Source organism: Rhea americana, unplaced genomic scaffold, assembly GCF_003343005.1.
Source record: "Rhea americana isolate MKP2758 unplaced genomic scaffold, rheAme1 scaffold_2, whole genome shotgun sequence".
In the NCBI taxonomy this organism is placed as follows: domain Eukaryota; kingdom Metazoa; phylum Chordata; class Aves; order Rheiformes; family Rheidae; genus Rhea; species Rhea americana.
In genome coordinates, this window is record NW_028186149.1 from 4,170,460 (window position 1) to 4,191,117 (window position 20,658).

The window sequence follows — 20,658 nt, forward strand, 5'->3', positions numbered from 1 at the left end:
TTSCTGTTTGTTTGCTGTAGAAATGTGGCATGATTTTGAATATACGAGCATGAGACACCTTGATTMATTGGTGTGGAAGCCACAGTTGTGATAGACAACAATCTCTTTTGCAGGACAGCCTGTAATATCTCTTGAAATAGCTGCTGGGTTCTGCACATAGCTATGTCCAAGCCACCTGTGTGTTGATTTTTGGAGTTTGCCTTCTGCTGCTCCGTGCTCGGTGCCCAGCCTTTCGGATCGAGGCTCTGCTCTTTCCTCAGGACTAGGCTTAGACAAAGGGCTGGTGGAAAGGACTTGGCAGCAAAGAATTACACGGGCCAGGAGGCTACTGCTCAGTCCAGCCATGCTGGGGAGAAACGTCCGTTTTATTTCTACCTTGTAACAGCTCCATTCACACAGTAGCTAGTGCATTTGCACTTTTGTATGGGGTGGAAAATTTCGTTACATATTTAACAACCATCTTAAAAATGAAGTAATTAAAGCCGTCAGATTTGTTTCTCAAGCCAATGATTCAGCTGAAAAACTCTGTAAAAATTAGAATAGTATTTAGTAGTAGTTAGGTGGAATAAATCTTTTGTGAGGAGGCAAAGAGTATTCTTAGGCTCTTAGTATTATTCACTACTAAAAGAGAATATTAAGAATTGCAGTTTAAAGTGTTCAAAGGCATATATATAAACTTAAGCTTTACTCTGTGAATGTGGGGTTTTTATTCAGCAAATGTAAAAAATTGAAACTCTGCTGTTTAAGTTAGTCAGAAGTTGTCATGCTTCTGTTTGATTGCCTGAAATTTTTCTCTTCCATAACTTCAGCCTCCCCTAAGCTGCCAGCTGGGCTCACCATGACCACCATGCTTGAGCATCACATATTGAAGTAGTTCATGAGCTAGAAGTTAGAAAAAGACACAGAAACTCATCCTGCTTGCCTACTAAAATATAGGCAACTTTCTTGGTTCAGTAACATTTTCAATATTCTATTAAAGATTTACCTAATGAGATCTTTTCTCCTGAGTCTGCTGGAAGCAGAAAAACTAGTAAGGCAAGTGCTGATATCAGTACACAGGGAATAAGAAGATTGAGTCCATAATAGAGAGTCCTACGTCTCATAGTTACTGTGAATGTTACATCTGGGTAAGGTTCTTTACAGCATTCATAAAAACTCTCAGTTCTCTTCCCAGGAACTCCTGTATAGGAGGGGAAAGAAAGAAAACCAGAAATAAATTTTAATAAAATCTGTATTAGTGTAGTTACTTTTAGATAGAAAAGGAAAAATACAGCATTCTAAGTTTTACTACAGGTAAAACTATTTCTTTAAATTAATTTCCAGTTAAGTGGGTTTATTTGTCAGATAATAAAGGAAAGTCAGATGAAATTACTGAATTCAAGGAGCAATTTTGTCACTGACTGAGATTTTCATCTTAGGTCTGTTCTTAGAGATTCAAATGCCACTAGTTGGACATTCAGAGTTAAAGGTGCCATGTTCTTAGCAATCCACTTCTCAGTGTATTTGTTTGAGTATCTGTAAAGACTACAAGTTTGTATATCTATCTAGAAATTACTGGTTAACTAGATTAACGAATCAGTACAAATCTGTATTGATAACATTGATTTGAGTAGTATAATAGTTCAGTAGCTGTACGACTCCATAATGCTTGATCTTCATTTACACTAAGGCACTTCATTAATTTCATTTCTGTCTTCATTTCCCARTCATTATTTCTGTCCATTTTGGCAATGGAGAAGAGGCTGCAAGTTCTCAGTTTAAACAAGAAATCTAGAGCTTACCTACTAAATCCCACTCTCCATTTGAAATATAGCCAGATATGTCTGCTTCTTGCATTTGTAAGTCCAAGGACCAGCCTCCATAGGTCCAGGATCCAAACTTCAAGTTACACTTCTGAACATCAAATGGAAACCAGCGCACATCTATGTAGCATGAGCTTTTAAATATGCCTAGATTGGATTGCAAACAAGAACACTAAATTGAAATGCTTGTTCCACATAATTCCATGTCCATTTTGTAACATGGCCTTGTTCTACATTGCACCCCCTAGTATTTACTTGGAAAGCATATTTAATTATGTCAGTCATGACTTAAGATGTAGAAAGCAAAATTCAGTTATACAAAAGGGAAGAAATTGCACTATTCATTTACTGATRTTCGAAACTACTTTTTGAACTGCATTCGCATTTTGCCAAATAGTAGGAAAAGACTTAGAGAAGAAAGAGCTCAGATTTCTAGTTATTGTTTATCAGATTGAAATGCAGCAGAAAATGCAATCTGTTTCTCCTATTTCTGTTACTGAATAAAATGAGAAGTCCTGAAAGATTATTTACTGTATTTTTAAGGTTACATGAACTTGATTTATTCAGGATGGTAGCTTCTTATTTTTCATTTGTTTGATCAGAGCCCTGCCATTTATCAGCTTTCAGAATCAAATTGAAAAAAAACCCAATGGAATAGCTTACATTGAAAGAATAACAGGTAAACCCCCATAGTCCTCTGGGGTCTTAGAAGGGAAATCTAGTATGTGTGGAAAGCACTTAGCTCTACTGCTGTATTTTCTAAAATTCAAATTCTAGGAAAGGTCAAATTCTAAGAATTATGCTAACTGAATTAGGGAATAGAAACAGTACTCCACCTGCTATACATACAGAGATTCAGTGACGTATTTCTGATATCAAATAAAGATCAAGCACTGCCTACTTTCAGACTAAGAATTGTTTTGATAAAATATAGAGCTAATCATTTCAGATAGTAGATACATCCAAGATGTTACTAAGCATCTTTTTGTAAAGTGAACTTATTAATAGAAGAAACAACTAAATAAATGAATTACATTTTTATTAAGAGGTATACCTTTACTTCAGTAAACAGTATCTCTTTATATGAAGGACTTTTGTTTTTTTATCTTCCTTCATACTTCCACACTTCCAAAATCAGTACATTATGACAGAAGAATTTACATAATTACTATTAAAAACGTATCTTGCATGATGGCTTTCATACAGAGGTATTTTCCCTGTCATTTGTGATGCATCTAGGCTTAAATCTATCAAATGATGACTAGCTAGATAAATGAAATATTCAAGTATTGATGTAAAATTTAAAACTGCATCATATATCAGTAGTCTGAGTTACTAAAATTTATTGTATCAAAACAGCTGACTTCATACCTGGTGGCAGATATTGGCAATGTCCTGAAGAATTGACTAAAACATTAGTGTGAAATGTAGCATCAAATCTTTCATCAGCACTAGAATAGGGAAGAAACAAAATGAGTTATATATTCAGTGTTTGGCTCAATAATATCTTAGAAGAATCTGTTCTTTTTAGAAGGATTATTTCTGCCCAAAATAAAACTTGACAGCCTGTCTCATGGCTCCAGTTTTCTGTGGCCTCAGGATAACTGGCCTGATAGTATTGGATTTGTTCCTGATYGACAGTGGCAAGTGAAGGTGACCCACCTCATTCTGTCCCTGCTCTCCTGGCCAGCCAGATTCATTACTGCACCTTGGCTCTTTTGACTTCTATTTGGAAAGTAAGCACTTCTTAAAAACTGGTCAAGCAACTGTACAAGGAAATCTATTCTCCTCTTCCTGCCTACATTAACAGCAGCTAGTAAGCATGGAGAAGACCAACACTTCAGCATCTTACCTCATCCTGCCCCTTTGCACCAGTCAACATTATTACTACATGTTATATAAAAGGTTCTGTAATGTATATTTTGGTCCAACGGTGCTGTTCAGGAGTGTTTCTATTAGCACTACTGGTGCGCTSTTCTTACTTAACTAGAAAAGAATCATAATGCTAGTTTGTGAAATACCTCAAATTATGAATTGGCAGATACCACCAAATGCCGTCTCCATGCATACTACGATCCAGGAATTTATTAAGCAATAAGATTTTAGAAACTTACAGGATACAAAATATTTTCAAATATTTAAATGACCAGATTGACTTTTCTATGAAAACATTAGTAAATTTGCTCATTTAAATCACTATGTGAAAGATGTTTAGATTACTTAGTATTGCAGTATATATATATGCTTATATAGTATTATGCCCAATTTCACTATTGATATTTACTCCTATAGGTTCTTGTTACAAACTGTTGTAGACTCCGATCTATAAATCTGTAAAGGTTTGGGGCTTATCTATTAAAGAAATTGTTTCTTTTCCAATTCACTGTCACAGTTACTGAACTGGTGCCTAGATCAAATTGCCTGAAATGCAGCAGGAAAGTATTGGCAGTGGATGCTCCTTGCATCCTCCTCTGTGTCCAGTTCAGGTGTGATGGTTGTTGGTAGTGATTATAGGCCCAGTGTCTTTTCTTAGGCTTTCATTTGTACAGGGAATAAGCAAAATGAGACGTACACTATTATGCTCTGTTGCATTGTTTGTAGCTTCCAAATAGATGCCTTTGCTTTGGAGCGGGCTTTCAGAAAAATAAACTCATGAGAAATTATTACATGCAAAACAAACTCTGAGGGTATTTTCAACTGTGTGAGTATTCTAGTTGTTGGTGAAAAAGTCTTTGCATACACACTTYATATAGAATACCTAGTGGGACTTCAGAAAAGTTTAGCTTCTACATTTCTCTCATGAGAATTTTTTTTGATCTGTGTTGGTACATCATAACACTACTGTGGTTTACTGGGAACATTCACAACTCATTTTTCCAAATAACTCTTTTTTTTTTTACAAAAAATTAAAAATTCACAGATACTTTCAAATTTAGGATCCCTTTCTGATTCTGTTCTGCACAAACTGAAGTGAAACTACACTGCTTCTAATTATTTTTTGAAATGCAGTGCTTCAGTAGAGAGTACATGAAATTAGTATGCTTTGCTTGGTGATACTTAATGCTCACATGTAATTATAGAAAATCATTTCTACTACGTTTCTTCTTTGGGGTATAGCTACTTAAGAGCAGATATTTACTGCAGTATGCTAAGATGACAAAGCTGTACATGTCGGATAAAATCGTACTAAGATATATCTGGAATTATCTCAGGATTATAAGAACTGAAAAAATGGAAGTGTTAAAACAAGACACAACTAACAGAAATTGTATTATTCCATGAAGCAGTGTAAACTGTGTGGCTATTTGGAAAATACTACCACCAGAAATAAGCACTTTTAATGAATCCAGTATAATTAAGAAGGTGGAAGAAGGCCTCACAGGACACAAATRCAGTCAGTCCTAGAATTTGTACAGAGGCCAAGATATAGGTTCCCTGAGAAAAACTGTAGATGAACTAACCCTGTTTTSTTCCCGTGTTTATAATCTAAAGAATACAGCGTTAATTAGAGCAATGTAGAGAACCAAAAAGCCTTAGCTGATATAGGGGAATACATTAATATATTTAGGTTGTTATATCAAAAATTGAAACACAAACAGAAAATTTCTTCAACTATTTAAAAGTAAATGGCAGAGATTATGCAGTAGCACAACAGACTAATAGTATAATTTAGGTAGCTCCTGCAGGTTTCTCTCTATGAGGCTGCAGCAAGATGTGTAAGGGATCAAGACATATTAAAAAATGTATTCATTAAAATGAAAAATGATTTTATTGTTCATTTATTTCTTCCAGTTTATAACTGCAGATGCATGTCCCTAGTGAAGTGTATGGAAATTGAAAGCATCCATCTCAAAATGCTGTGTCTCTGTAAGAGAACATAATCATACTCCCAGTGCAATTCCACACAAGAATAGGAACTCATTTTAAATAGTCAGCTTTGTCCTGTGACTAACTGTGAATAAGATTTGAGGATAAGTGTGTGTTCCAGATAGTAACACTGTAGAATAATTATGGTATGAGTGTGTCATAGTTGATATGCCATGATTATAAAACCTCTATTAGCCCCAAAGTAGTATTTTCATTTRTTCAGGTATTAACCTACCCTTTTGCTTCTATTTTGTGAATGAACTACAGTTAGCATATATGTAGTAGTATTTCGAAGAACAGCAGAAAATTTCTAAAATGRCCCTTTAATTTTGGATGCACATAGACATATTGAGGCATAAATCCTCAGACACATAAATTCCATTAGAAATTTTCTCTCTTGTATGTGATATATGTGAGGGAGAGATTTATGTGTCCTAACTCATTTTGTAAATCTCCAACTGCCTGCATAGAGTATCTATTCTATGGCATAGACACTGTGTTATTGAGCGAGAGTRTGGAAGTGAATGAATGATTTGGCCAATTCTCCCAAGAATGGTATGATTTATGAAATCAATATAGCCAGGAAAAGATGCTCAAGAGAAAACAAATTTGCAGTGAAAGATATATTAACGAAAATTAATGTTACAAGAACACCTGTTCAGGTTGCATACTGTTCTACTTTGTGTACAGACCTTCTGAAAAATCTTTTTAGGCTGGTGTATGGACAACTGAAGCACTGATTACAATGCTTAAACCAGAAACAAGAAGTAATCTTGACAGGCAGTTGCAGTAGATATGCTGAACCCTAGTAGAGTTCAGCATTAAATGTCCTGCTGAGAGAAGCACTCGAAGTGTGCCATAAGCAAAGCAGTAACGTAGGCCCTAGAGAGAAACACTCACGTGGCTGACCAGTGCTGTCACTGCGAGCTGTTAGAACAACACTGTAATTCAGCAACACCTGTGACAGTGGCATTAATCATCAAGGTGATCATCAAATGGAAAAAGGGCAGTATAACTGCAGCTGACATATTGGGTACAACTATTGTACAGGTCTCACAGAAACAAAAAGCAGCTCCTGAAAAGGAGAGGGGGAATCAGGCTGATGTACACAGCAGGGTTGTCTTCTTAGCGACATAGGGTAGAAAAACAGTGGAAAAAGCCATCGGGAAGACAAAAGGTTCATGTTGTCTCCATGGGCAAAAAAAAAAAAAAGAAGTATCTTATGTACCACAGAAGAAGCAGTAAAACATGTACAGGGCAGATGTACAGTCTTTCCAGTGCCTGGGGCACTGCGCAGTTGGGCCACAGTAATGGCGGAGAAAGGCAAGTTGTTAAGCCGGGGCACTTTCTGTGCTGTGACGTGGCTGCAGGGCTGGGAGAGGAGGCTCTCGTCGTCACTGTTAGTGGACCAACGTGTTCTGAAGAGCTGYGGCTGAAGAAGGAGCCGAGGCACAGCCTTCCCAAACTCCACGTCAGCCAGAGCCCTGCCCCGGTCAGAGCACTGGAGGAGGAGCGTGGCCTCCTGGCAGTCCACTGCTGCCCCTGCACTCAAGGGAGACCCCTGCTCGCCATCGGCAGAGCTTTGACTGTGCTTCTGTTACACCAGTGGCAGTCTGAGATCATTAACGCGGCTGGCACACGGTCCCTGCTTATTTTGTGTGGCGCTGCCTTTGATGCGTGTGGTTACATCCRTGCTGGAGGCAGCAATAGACTCTCAGCCCCAAAGAAATGATCTTTTTAAAGGGTAACTTGAGCAATGAGACAGGAATCCCGCTGTTAAGGATACTGACTGTACTCCAACAGGATCCTCTTGAGAGAGGYGGAAATTAAGATCTAGTTGTGCACTAGATCTTAACTGTGCGCAACAGGCAGATGGAAATTGGGGTATCATCAAGCCAGCTTGTTGAGATGTAATGTATGCACATACAGGCCTTCTGTTCAACCTGGGATGGTCCGAGATAAAGGTCTTTGCTTTTCTTCAGGGTTTTCCTCTCTTAATTACTAACAAGTAGCAAGTAAAAACTTGTATGTTATTGGGAAGGAGGAAAACAGTGGTAATTATCGTTGTCTAATGCTCATTTTTTCCAAAACTGAAATGAGTTGTGGCTATTCCTTCTACTCAAATGGAAGATCATTTGGGCTTTAAAGTGCAGGCTGTTTTGTAAGGTTTACACCTTACACACATTGTTCGTTAGCAGCACAAATAGTTACATTGCAAACAAACTGATTCACTGTCTAATGAAGAAAAAATTAAAGGGAGGTTCTTGCTTACAGACTCTTTACTGATTCACCATGTAGGATTCCCTGCAGCGAAAGCATTTGTCAGTTTTTCCTTTATACYCAGTAGATTTTAAGTCCAAGAAAAAAATTTAATTGAAGTTAATTAAAGATACTGAATGTATAGAGATTTCGGCTTTTGAATAATTGAAACTGTTATTCTTAGACTTTGACTTGTTCTTTTGGTAAATACAGGTCCAGAACTCTGGTGTGAACTTTATGGTCTAGTTACTATTCAGTGGTGAGGTGAGCAAAGAAGTACAGATGTACAAGACAGTACAAGATACAGACAGATKAAAGGTAGTCTGTATGGATATTTTGYCTTTCATACTYGCATATGATGCTGTGGCTAATAAAGCAGTTCAGCGGTTGATGCTATGGTTCTGCACAACGCCGTTGTACAAAGGACCTAGTTGAAAACATGAGACTGCTTATATAAAGGTGTATGCATCCACTGATACCAGGTTGTTCGTACGCTTCCTTTCCCTTCCCCCTTGCAAGACCGATGTGATAGAACTGGGGGTATTTTTATTCCCTGACCACAGCTGTGCAGACATCGCATGCACGTGACTGAGTGAAGAATTTAGTTCACTGGAATCAGCAGAAGGACAGAACAAGCCCTTCTTTTTCAGACARAAAATCCAGCAATTCTTTTGCTTTATAACAGAAACCTGCAGTGCAGGGGATTTCATTGTAAATATGTCAAAATCATGTGCAGAATATGGGAAAATAGTATGAATAGTGCTTAATAACATGGCCTGCTAAATTTAAGTGCTGTCAAGCTCTTTCTTTAATAATACATGTATACAACAGATTTTACTAACTGAATGCTGCCTTTTCTATTTTCATGTCTTTGAAGTTCAGGCTTCAAAAAAATCTATTTAAACCTCAGCCATCAGGGCTATAAAAGTCACGTGATTAAGCTAATAATAAAGCTCTGAAGACTAAGCTTAAGTACTTTCCTTACTCTTCTGGTACAGGCTACTTTACTCTTACTTCTTCTATTCAGTTTCTTCTGTGTCAGCAGATCACTGCTCTGCAAACAGAAACCACAGCACAATACTTAATATACATTGGCTTGAGGCCTGTCACGCTGTCAGATTTACTAATAATTTTGCCCTTTAACAAGACTGTGCTATCGAACAACAGGCAAAAGATGTCAGATGAATTATGTCTTTCATTGTCCTTGTACATCACTGGGTTTTGCAATACACTGGGCTGTGAATGGGAGAKCACAATACAAACCTTTCTCAAAAGATATTTCTATTAATGAGCTAATTCACAACAAAATGAACTCCTTTTTTTGTCAATAGTATTAGATACTGCTATTCTGAATCCTGCCTCTTTGGTTCTTTGGATCTCACCAGTCCTGTAGAACATCCTCATATTTTACTCTTGTGATACCAGACACTTTCACTGGTATCATTCCCAGCCTTTCTCCCCAAAATATTATCAGTGCTTAACTAGAAACAACGCTATAGCATCCCAAACTGCTCTGTTGGGATGGAAGAAAGTCTCATTTTTGAATCAAATGAAGAGCTCGAACAGGCCATTTGTTCTAATTTGTAGACCAGCCCTCCCCCCCCCACCCCCCCAAAAAAAGTAACTGAACATAGATGAGTATGCGTTGCCTTTTCAGAGACACTTACCTGGCAGAACAAATGCAAAAATAACTTGGACTAAAATAACACAAGTCCAGCTTGGACTTATGTTTTGCTATGTTCCACTAAACAGATGTTAACAAAGTAGATTGAAAGCCTTAATGTATGCCTAGGTTTTGCACAAGACAACATTAAAGCTAGTAACTTTTCTGCTTAAGAAGCAATGCTGTTTTTATTTTTCAACATGCTATTTTAGATGGATTTGGGGTTTACAGTAAATTAACTCTTGGAACTCCATCTTAAATGGACTAGCACACAATTTCACCTGGCACTTACTGCTGTAATTTGTTAAGGTAGTATGATTCCATAGTTAAAGCTTACTGAAAATACTACAAAATATGAGTCATTAACTTATGTGTAATCTTCCAGAAGGTTGCAGAGCTCCACTGTACATAGTTTTCATGAGGTGGGCAGTAACAATTAACATTTGTTCTGTTTTTTGGTTTAATGCCTCATTTTTTCTGTACTTTAAATAAAAAAAATTGTCATGTATGGAGTTCCTTTTATACACTCTACCAAAAAACACATTACTGAAGAATCTCATATTTGATTTTATGTTCTTTTTAAGAAATAATACTGTTTGATCTTTTTAAATTAAATAAATGGCACAGTGGGCACTATCACATAATGGTGCAATRGAAGAATCTATCCATGTCAGCCAGAGTTTCTGCAGTGAATTGATAGCAATCTCTCTGCCCCTCAAATCCAGCTATGAACAGACATTTTAGAGAAGCACAGTGAATAGTCTAGCTAATTTTGCAGGGGCAAGGACAGAGTGACACCAAAACTGCACATGAGAAAATGCAGACATACCTGCTGGCATTTACCTATTTGGCTTCTAGTGAAAACCCAACTAAAACTAGACAAGCAGTCAAAAGTCTGCAAACCTGAATTCAAAGCAAATACTTAGACCAAGCAAATAATTTAAGATAAAATTATGACTATCTGTACCATTAAACACTGCTAGCAAACTTTACTCTTCTAACCATCAAACAAACTCTGACTGGCATTGTTGGCAGTGAGGGTGGTTTTGGTCATTAAATATTTGACCTTCCATTAYGTAAACAGGAGACTAGTTATATTCTAGTATTCCAGATTTGCAAAACTTAGGTTTTTTGATGGGTTAATTGTCATTTGCCTTATCTTTTCTCTTTCCCCATCCAAAAAAAAAGTGTGTCTACCTGTTATAGAGGAGAATATCTGGCTTCCATATCAGGCCATCAGGAAAACGGACATTCTTCACTCCAGGGTATTCAGACACATTCCACTGTAAATAATGATCTGTCCAGTACTAAGACATATGCACAAAGAAAAGTAAGTTATGTCACTTTTCCCATCAACTGGTTTACTGTAGTTTTCCAGGGGACTGTATATCTTGAAATAAAATGTGGTGGGTTTTTTTTTTTTTGTTAAATACTCTTAAGGTTCAGACAGTGAAATATTTAGAAAAGGTGAAATAGGCCAGCTAGAGCTCACTGAAAAGCATAAAATTCTCCTTTTTCAATTCACACTGCAATGGATAAAACAGCCTATAAAATAAGATTAGGAGTGCTTATATTTTATTGTTCATGCTGTCTTGGGGATCAATTTGGGAAGGAACAGCTTTTTTATTATTATTCATACATTAATGTCAATTACTTTTTTCTTTAGAGGCAACTCTGCTTGCTGTTGGTGGAAGTTCTTAGCTTACAGTAACTGTGACATGTGGCAGAGCTGCCAACAGTCTGCCGAGAGGGAGAATGACTGTAGWGGCAGGATAGTTAATACCACCAAGCACAGGAGGCCTTAGCAGCTCCCATGGCCTCGGGGGGGGCAGGCTGTGTGTCCCGGAGCCGGCTGCCTGGGCTGACAGGAGCTGCGCGGTGGGGTCAGCCCTGAGGAGCGCCAGCGCCCAGCCTGGTCCTTCCTCGCCCGCCAGCACAGGCGCCGATTTATCGCAGCGAAACGCACGGGGCGTTCATCTGCAGTAATGCTCCTTAATTCCTGGTGCTGCCTTTGAGGCACAGACCAAAGCACTTGCCCGAACTGCATGACGTGGAGCATCCTGGATGCTCTAACCAGCTGTTCCCCCACAGTCTGCTGCGACTCCTGGCATGACGTCCTGTATTTCTCTGAACCTGATGTCACACTTCACCCCATRCTAAGCAGCTGACTTAACAGGATGTTACTAAGGGTGGTTACTGTGTGCGCAAACGGTATAAAGAAGAAATATAGTTCACTTTGTTTCATACAATTTATTTCTTTCTAATAAATCTGTGCTTCATTACATTGTGCCTGTCTATATCCCCATATTGTATTATTTACATTAACTTCAAATAACTGTAGGCATCACATAAGTTACAGTGAATGCTTCTCTATATTTGCAGTGCTGTTGTAATGCCAAACATTAGTCTTTTAAATGTAARCCTTCCAAATAGGTTGTGTACAACACTTAGCACTTCAACAGTCCAGTAGCCCTTGCCAAAGTCTTTGACAGACATTAATAGCAGAGAACTTTTACCTTGGGCATTGTAGAAATAATATTATTGATTATTTTCATGGGGCATTCACATCGAATTGCTCTGTGCAATTCCTTGCTTTACAATCAAAGGAAAAATTATTTTTCATTCACCGAACAAGTCCTCAGTTAGCCTCATACTGCCTGAATTCAAGTTCTTTTTTGTGTCTCTAGATCAGTAACTGTAAATRACTGGTTTTACTGCATGTAGGACATGTAATAGTATTTATCACACACTCGCCTTTGTAAAGCTTTTGCTGTACAGGTTGTTGGCATGTGCTGCCATTATTTATCCCCTTCATGTTTTACAGTGAATTTGCAGTGCCTTGTCACCTAGACAGATTATCTGAGCTGTACATTTCTTATTCCTTTTACATTCCAGATACCATTTTTTAACAGAAATCTTAAATCGGAATATCTCACCAGCTCTGTTAGTTTTTTTCCTTTCGCCACCTGTTCCATTCACAGTTCTCTAATTAACCCATGCATATTGTTCAAGCTCATCTACAAGCAGCTTCTGTAAGCTGATCAGCTATTTCTCATTTTCTGTTCTTTTTTTTTCCCCCAGAAATCTTATGTCCGTTTTTTACAGTAAATGCATCACCAGTTAAATTCTTTTTTTTACGTTAACCTGCTGATCCCTACAAAAAAATTATCTTTTTTTTACCACTTTATCTTTTCACAGGATTAAGAAATAGAGAGAATCTCATGGTACCAGTGTTATTTTACCAAGCCCAGCAATGTAAAGGAGTGTACCGTGCTGTTTGGAGACGTTGTGTTTAAACCCTGGRGCTTTCTTTGGGTGCTGCCACTTCCTGAGCTGGCAGGACGAGCCCCTCTGTGCTTCACAGTTAGCAGCCTGGAGGATCCTGGTCTGGGGGCAGCTGATGCCCACCTGGCAGGTTGCGTGCAGCTGGCTCTGCTCTTGATTTCTATCTAAACTGCATTAAAATAATAGTGATATATCCAGTACTTCCCCATTAAAACTTCTGTTAGCAGTTATTGCGGCCCAATACTATATAGCACTGTGCAGCACTGAATGGTGTAAAGACTATCCAAGGGGTGACAGAAAGCTTGACCCTGAGGTCTGTATTAGAAATAATGCTAGGTATTTCGGATTGGGCTGGCTCAGCTTAGCCTTGTGTAGAAATACTTTTATACCTGTCAAGCTGAACACAAGCTCATTCATTTTGTTTTAACTTTGGAGCTACAGTTTCCACTGTGGCTAAGGTATGTTTGACGCAGAGTAAGATAGAAGACAACTAGGCATACTGGGATTAGCATTACTCTGTGCGACTAGGCAAGGCTTCTGCTATAACTTAGATCAAACTTAAGATTTAAAGAATCTGAACAGAATCACCTTGAAGATAGTGTTCAGGATCAAAAAGTGTAAATGTGTAAATACTAAGTTTATATTCTTCTCTTTCTCAGGTTAGTTTGGTATTTTARTATTCCAATGATGATTAGATAAAATATATTTAAGATGCGTCTCTGATTATATACACTTACATCAAGGAAGGTAGTAGAGAGTGACATTCAGGGAAAGGTGTCTTAACGCTTCAGACTATTTAGCATRATCAAATGACATCCGTTTGTGTTAAGCATGCTTAGAATGTATCCAGCCTGCCATTAACAGGTAACTAATGCACAAACACAGTCCCTGTTTTTTTCATAGGTTGTGAGCAGTGGTTACATTTTTTGTAGTAATCAGYTGCTCTGCCCATTGGTATCTTAGCATGTTCCACACAGAGAATGTGCTAAGGTGAATAAATCACAAAAAAATACAGTGAATATTTAAGAGACTCAGAATTTCCTTGGGGAAAAAAAAATCTCAGCAATGATAAGGACACTGTAGAGAGAGAGAGACAAGTAAGTGATAGCTTCTTGAGTATGAATTGCTGTCTGTTGTCCTGGTAAGAAATCATAGCAACTGTTGTCATTGTAGCTCACAGCCAAAAATACTACATTTGAGCATTTGAATCTTACTGTAAAACAAGTCTGTAAATAGCATGATCTGGATGCTTCTTCCCTGTCAGCTTGTCTTTGTGAATAAATGGCATAGCCGTGCTGTCCTTTGCAGATCAACAAACTAATCTTTCATTTGTTTCCTGAGGCTTACCAGTATAAGAGGCATTCTGTAAAAAATGGTATAATAAAAGGAAAAAGAATTAATTTAAACTGAATGAGCCAATTAAAGACACTGAGAGGTGTAAAGTTTCTGCTGAAGCAACATGAGTGTCTTGAGTAATAAAACTCTTCTCTAAATCTTAATCAGTTCAGTTTCTGTAATACAGATAGAAATTAAAGTACAGCACRTTCTCATCCTAGCTGCTGTAGTACGGCAAAAGCTTCCCCTATTATGTTTTTCTTTGTGAATCTTTGATTTACAATAGACATTTTGTGTGGAAGCATTGGGAGCCCAYAGCAGTCCAGGTGGTAAGAAGCACTTGATTCGGTCTAAGCCTTAGTATCACACTGGTGCAAGAAGGTAACCAATCCAGCGGAATAAAGCTGTGTAGGCTGCTTCACTTAGGAGCAGCTCTCTTGTTAGTTAAACTGACAGGGAAAAGAAATTCAAAATACCCTTACCAAGTTCTTGAATACTGTATTATATCTGTTCCATTTATTAAAAAGTGAGTGAAACTTACTCCTGCCCACTAATGTCAGCCACAAGTTAACAGCGGGCAAAGTGCTCTGCCACATTACCTTGCGGTGGCAATAGAGTTTTGTTAAGTGGTAAGAGAGAACCAGAAATACTGTGACAACTCGGTGGGGAGGGGGAGGGAGGCTTTTTTATATTGCAGCAAAAAGTAAAATAAAACTATTGTTAGAAAATGAACATAATGCATATGCAAAAGAAACTGGGAAGCTAGGCGAATATAAAGAGTTCACAGCTGAGGACCAGGAAACTGAACCTATGTTCCAGTAGCCATTTTAGCCAGGTAGCAGAGATACTGAATTTGAAAAAGTAACATAAAAAGCTTTCATCTTTAGCAGTTAATTTCTGATGATGATTTATGTCTGAACAACAGCATTTCGAACATGTGAACAGCATGGCCATTTTAACTAAAATGCCTCTTAAGGAGGCAGACTGAAAGCAAAGCAAATAGAAAAGCAGAGACCTTCAGGCAGGAGACTGGCAGCAGATCTCAGGAGTGAATGAACTTCAGAATAAATTTCCCCCTGYATCAGAAGAACTATCTAGAGATTTCCAGAATGGTGATCACAACAGTTACTATGCAAGAAGTGGATTTCATACATKTATATGTTGTCTTTCATAACCAAATGATTTACCAAAACATAATGGATTTGCTGAAATGTGTGATGAGGAGCTTGCAGCTGTAGTTGCCCTGCCTGAGACTCTTAGGACACTGGCATCTTACGTTGGTCCAGAGTTTAGAGTGACTAAAACAACTACARTGAGTTTATGATTCATTCAAATGTGGTGACTTAAATTCTTGAAGTTTCAGAAATGCCTGAAACAGTATCAAGTCTTAAATCTCAGTCTTACAGTTCTCCGTTCACCTCAAAGTAGCAAGATAGAGAACAAAAGCTTGAAAGCTTCATAAAACTCAAACTCTCATGAGATTAAACTCAAAAACTGAGGGGGAGAGGGATACTTCTTTTTCCCCCAAACTCACCATTTGTAGCCAGATGTTTGTTGTTAGTACTTGATTCTTTTCATCCTGGGAGGAAGGAGAAGGATAAGAGAAAGACAAAAACAAACCATGGTTTAGTAATGTACAGGAAAGGTGATACCGATCAATATACTTGACAATTATGAAAGAGTTTTGCTACTATACCTTTTAAAACAAAGAGGATCATTGCCTCTCACTCACTGTGACAGAAGCTTTCATTTGTGCTTTTCAGTGTATTTCATATTGCCACAATCAGTCACGTTGTGTGCTGAGGGTATCCTTCTGCCAGACTCTTCCCTGGTGATTCTTCTTTAATAAGGTATCCCAAAGGCAGAACAGGTTATACTAGAGTATAACGGTTCTAGGCAAAACTAGAGTACTGCCTGTTTCACCTTTGCTTGGGAGCAGCCCTCCCACTAATTGCCTTACACACTAGATGCCTGCAGAGAATAGAGAGAGYATCAACTCGGACGGTGTGACTAAGTGCAGATGATGTGTTGAGGCCACACTGCACTGGAACTCCACATAAAAATGTTGTATCACAGCTTTACCAGAAAACTGTTGTCGGGGCAAAACATTGTTGTTCTGCCTGGAGAACCTACCATCTGAAGGCCTTCTGCCTTGCCTCCTATGACTGACTACTTGATGTAAGCTGAGGTGACAGAATTGGCATCTTAGTGCTGCAGTTAATTAGGAAGATTAATTCTTCACTTCACACAGGAAAATGTTGGTGACCTCATTTCTCTGGAGGTACTAGCAATTACTCATCCCTCAAACCATATCAATATCCACTCAGGTTGGGTGAAGCTAATGGAATACACTCTATACTGTAATTATTGTGCACTTTCTGAGCTGAATGCGAAATATCTATCCCAGCACACAGCTCTTCACTGCCAAAGTCCACCAGCCAGAGCTTCATTTAGTCTAGGGAAATGTCATAGCAACTTTCAGTCATCTGTATAGCATGGGCTGTTAGAGTTGCTAATGTGTCTACATCCTTAAACTTAAATTTATCACTCTTGAACTTAAAATTTTGTTCCTAACTCCCCCCAAAATGGCCGGAAAGGTTTAATCACATTTTATGCAAAAAAGCTCTCTTTAAAAGATAAATACTCTTTTTTGCTGCTGTTTAGTGCACTTCGAAGTGAACAAAAGTACTGAGAGACCTTTAATTGAACCCATATTAGGGCAGCACAATAGTAAAAAGTTACCCAGTGTGAAAAACCAAATACAGCTGCCAGAGGCAATGGTATTTTAGAAGCAAGTGAGGCCTTTTGAAGTACAGCCTCAGTAAAGGTACGCCCATGTAACTAGACTGTGTGTGATCGTAACTAAATGTACAACATGAGATAGATAAAAAAGATAGGTAGGCTAAGAGTGGTATAGTACATGAAGAGAGTCTGCCTGCAAATGCACATTCCTACCATCCTTTAAAATAAGATAAAATATATAGGGAAGCATAGATCATAGCCAGTGATTCAGCACTCTTCCTCTATTTTCTGCATAATCACCTCCTTGAACCTTACTTTTTCACCATATCTTCCTCAAGAGAGCAACTCATTTAAATAGCTTCCTGGAGAAGCAGATCTCAGTAACCCTTTGGTACTAGGGGGACCTTATGTTGCTGCATTGAAGTGCTGACGGCACTGCTGAACATGTCTGCCAGTCAAAGAAATGATTGATCTGGAGTAGTAACTGTCATTCTCTAGTCATATCAATTTGATGCCACTCTCAACAACCTGCATATGTTATTAGAGCACAACAATCTTTATTTCATGAATGAATGAAGAAGCAATGCATAACAGGTCATTTACACCACCATGAACTAAACAAGTGTAGCAAATTAACGGTATGTAAAATCTGCATGTGTTTTTGTTCATCATAGCCATTTTGGGGTCAAATGCAAACCCCACCAATGATAATTTATTATCAAAAACCCTGTGGCATTCTCCAGAGGCCCTGAGTGCTGTCCCAGGTGAGTGTGGCACAACATCTTGTCTACTGCACCTGGGCGAAGGTGAGAGCACTGCTGCTGTGGGACTTGCTGCCAGGCAGGGGATAACTGTGGGACTTTGCATGGGGGTAAGCAGCTACACAAAGGTGCAAAGCAATTCAGACTGCATTATGCTGTGAAAAACTTGTTTCCAAAGCATTAGCAGAATGGCTTGTACTCCTGCATCGTTAAACTCTGAATTAGACTCAYGTTTTACTCCTAGCCTGATCTCTCTGTGCACAGAAATGGCTCCAGGCCTAGGTCAGTGATGTTTTAAAGATTCCCTTTTTAGAATAGCAGCAAAGGAGCACTGAAAGCAATGTGCTGCTGGCAGGGCGACTGAGCTGCCTGCTGCCCTGGCTTCCTGCTGGACGCACGGCAGGGACAGCTCAGGAGCGTCCGGAGGAGACTGTGGGCGTAGTCGGGGCACTGATCCAGCCGCTGAAAGCCAGGAGTTACTCTGTACGGTGACCCTTCACTCTAGCCCAGCTCAAAGAGGGTATCTTGAGAGTACTAACTCAAAAACAACTCCTGCAGTGAAGACAAGCCCTAAATGAAGATGAAACTTGCTGTTTTCCTGGTGCCTCCTTCAGTTATTTTAAACATACAGAGTCTGAAAGAGTATATTTGAACAAAATAGCTCCCATTTGGATCACTATATTTAAGGTTTCCTCTGTGTTTGAACCGTAACTGCCTCCATCGCTCCTCAGCCAGAAAAAGTTTGCTGCCTGCTGAGGCTTGTTTTATAGTATTTTTTCTCAGGAGAAGATGATTTATAAAATTTAGTCATTATTGGCTTGGCTCTCCCCATCACTAGAGGAGAGATTCTGATTTTAGAGGTTTTCTTCCTCTCGGCACACATGCGCGAAGCTGGTAAATGGTGAGGGCAGGAGATGTCCTGGCTAGGGGAGCCTTTGGGACACTATTTTGAAAGCTTTACAGCAAACTGCATTAAGGTTTTTCAGCTGAGCTGTGCAGTACTGCTTCTTGTTTGGAAGGCTCGAAAAGTTTCACAGAACTTCACCAATTTCTTGTTACTTCACAACATTTTGTAAGCACAAAAAAAGGTGTTGGACACACAAGCAAGGCAGCTCCCATTACAAATCACTTCTGCTTTAGAGGGGGGGGGAAGAAAAAGGACTTACTTCGTGATCCAGCCCGAGGGGCTGGGAAGAACCGCCGGAAAACGAGGCCAGTAGCTGGGTGATGGAGCTGGAGGTGTTTGTGTTGCCGGAGCGGCTGCTCGAGGGCAGTTGCGGCTGCTGCGGCCGCGCAGGCGGCGCCGCCCGCCCGGCCGGGGAGCAGGCGGGAGTCCCTGCGGCAGGGGAGGGCTGCTGAAGGTGGCAGGCTGCCTCTGCCCGCCCGATTCGTAACCCTGGTCGTGATCTGTCACTGCAGAAAGGAAACGGCTGCTGGGCTGACTATCGTGTGATTTAATGGCTGTGTAATTTATGAAGGGCAGGTAGCTGGCAGCAGGGAGAACTGGCTGGTCCTTTATTCGTTTTTGAAGGCAGAGGTATCAAAAATTTCTGCAAGTTTGGGAAGGCAGTCACACAGTTTCCACTCTGCCACTTCTCATCTCTATTTTTGCCTATCTTTTAACCTTAATCAATTTGCCAGATTGATCACCTTTGGAAACCCCATATCAGATTCCTCTATTATCCTTACCCGGTCTGCAACAAAATATGTAGAAGAGTATACTTTCAAAGGAATGCCAGTGCACYTAGTGTCCACACTAGAAAAGCTATGCAGCAAAAAGCAAGGGGAAAAGGAAGTGAGGTGAGGCTGCATGCCCACTGACTGAAATACAGGCAGCGGCATGTAATGACTTACATAAAGCAATGCCTGAATAAACTCTCATAGTTTAAATTCAGCTTTATTCTTCAATTACTTTTACATGGTAGAATCCCACCTAAATCACAGAAAAAGTAGGACCTAGGGAAAGTGAGTTATGTTCCCAAAAGCAGCAGGGAGGTTAGGCAGCTGCAGCGACGTGCAGCGGTGCCTGGGGCTCCCAGTGGAGATGGCTGATGCCTGTAGCGGTTTTGAGACAGGTCTTCAGGGAGCAGCTGCTCCTGTCATGCCACCTCTTTGAAAACATAGTGCTACCAGGGAGGCTGTCATCACATTCCCKTCCCTCTTGGAGAGACGAAATTAAACATTTATTGAACAAAAGAAAGAATAATTACCCTCTAGTCTGGTAATAACACAGGCATTGAAAAAGGCAGGATTTATTTCCTGCTCTATAGACTTTCTGAGAATTTTTCTAAAACTGGGTAATAGCATGAACAGGAGGAACTGAGACCATGACAAGTAGTGTCTTAAGTAAGAGCGCAGACCACTGGGCTGATGGAAAAGGGAGGGCTGAAGGAATCGTCAGCACCAACCATGTCAGGTTTCTGCCTGKTTTTTTTTTGCCTGGTGATAATTTTCAGAAATGTTCTATAATTCCAGGAGCCTTCATTTATGGATATAAAATTTAAAAAGACCCCAGTTTTCAGAAGCACTTTTAAATTGTCCCGCTTCTGTCAGCCAAAAAAAAAGCCTCAAACATCTCTAGGAAAATCTTAGCGTCAGCAGTCTTTGACTTCACAGTTGAAGGGTAATTCGTATAATGTTTATATACAAATACAGTTAATATAGGTTGGCTTAGAGTCTTAACTCTGAATGATTTGGCATARTAGTGGCATACTGCATAACTCTGAAGGTTGTCTAAACATAAATGAGCAGACTGCATCAAAGTAAGCAGCAGAGCTCCTCCTTATTAGCAGTGTGGTTAAGTTTTCACCCTATGATTTCAGAGCTAGGCTGTTGAGCATTTTATCACTGAATGCTGTAAGGCTTCTTTAACGCCTCTTTGAACTGGACTTCAGTTACTGTGAACCTTTAAAAAAGAGTTTGTAGAAACATTTTAAGGCATTGC

At 39.3% G+C, this 20,658-nt stretch overlaps 1 protein-coding gene across 1 annotated transcript in view; it reads right to left on the reverse strand.

Annotated features, from left to right (window-relative positions):
- Positions 1-20,658, reverse strand: part of LOC146596609 (neuronal acetylcholine receptor subunit alpha-7) — a 39,148-nt gene that overhangs the window by 4,168 nt on the left and 14,322 nt on the right. Inside the window, exons 2-6 of the mRNA XM_085303657.1 lie at positions 15,746-15,790; positions 10,789-10,898; positions 3,174-3,253; positions 1,782-1,949; positions 986-1,180 (exon numbers count right to left, since the gene is read on the reverse strand). Coding sequence (XP_085159783.1) covers positions 986-1,180; positions 1,782-1,949; positions 3,174-3,253; positions 10,789-10,898; positions 15,746-15,790 — 598 coding nt within the window. The remainder of the gene's footprint in view (positions 1-985; positions 1,181-1,781; positions 1,950-3,173; positions 3,254-10,788; positions 10,899-15,745; positions 15,791-20,658) is intronic.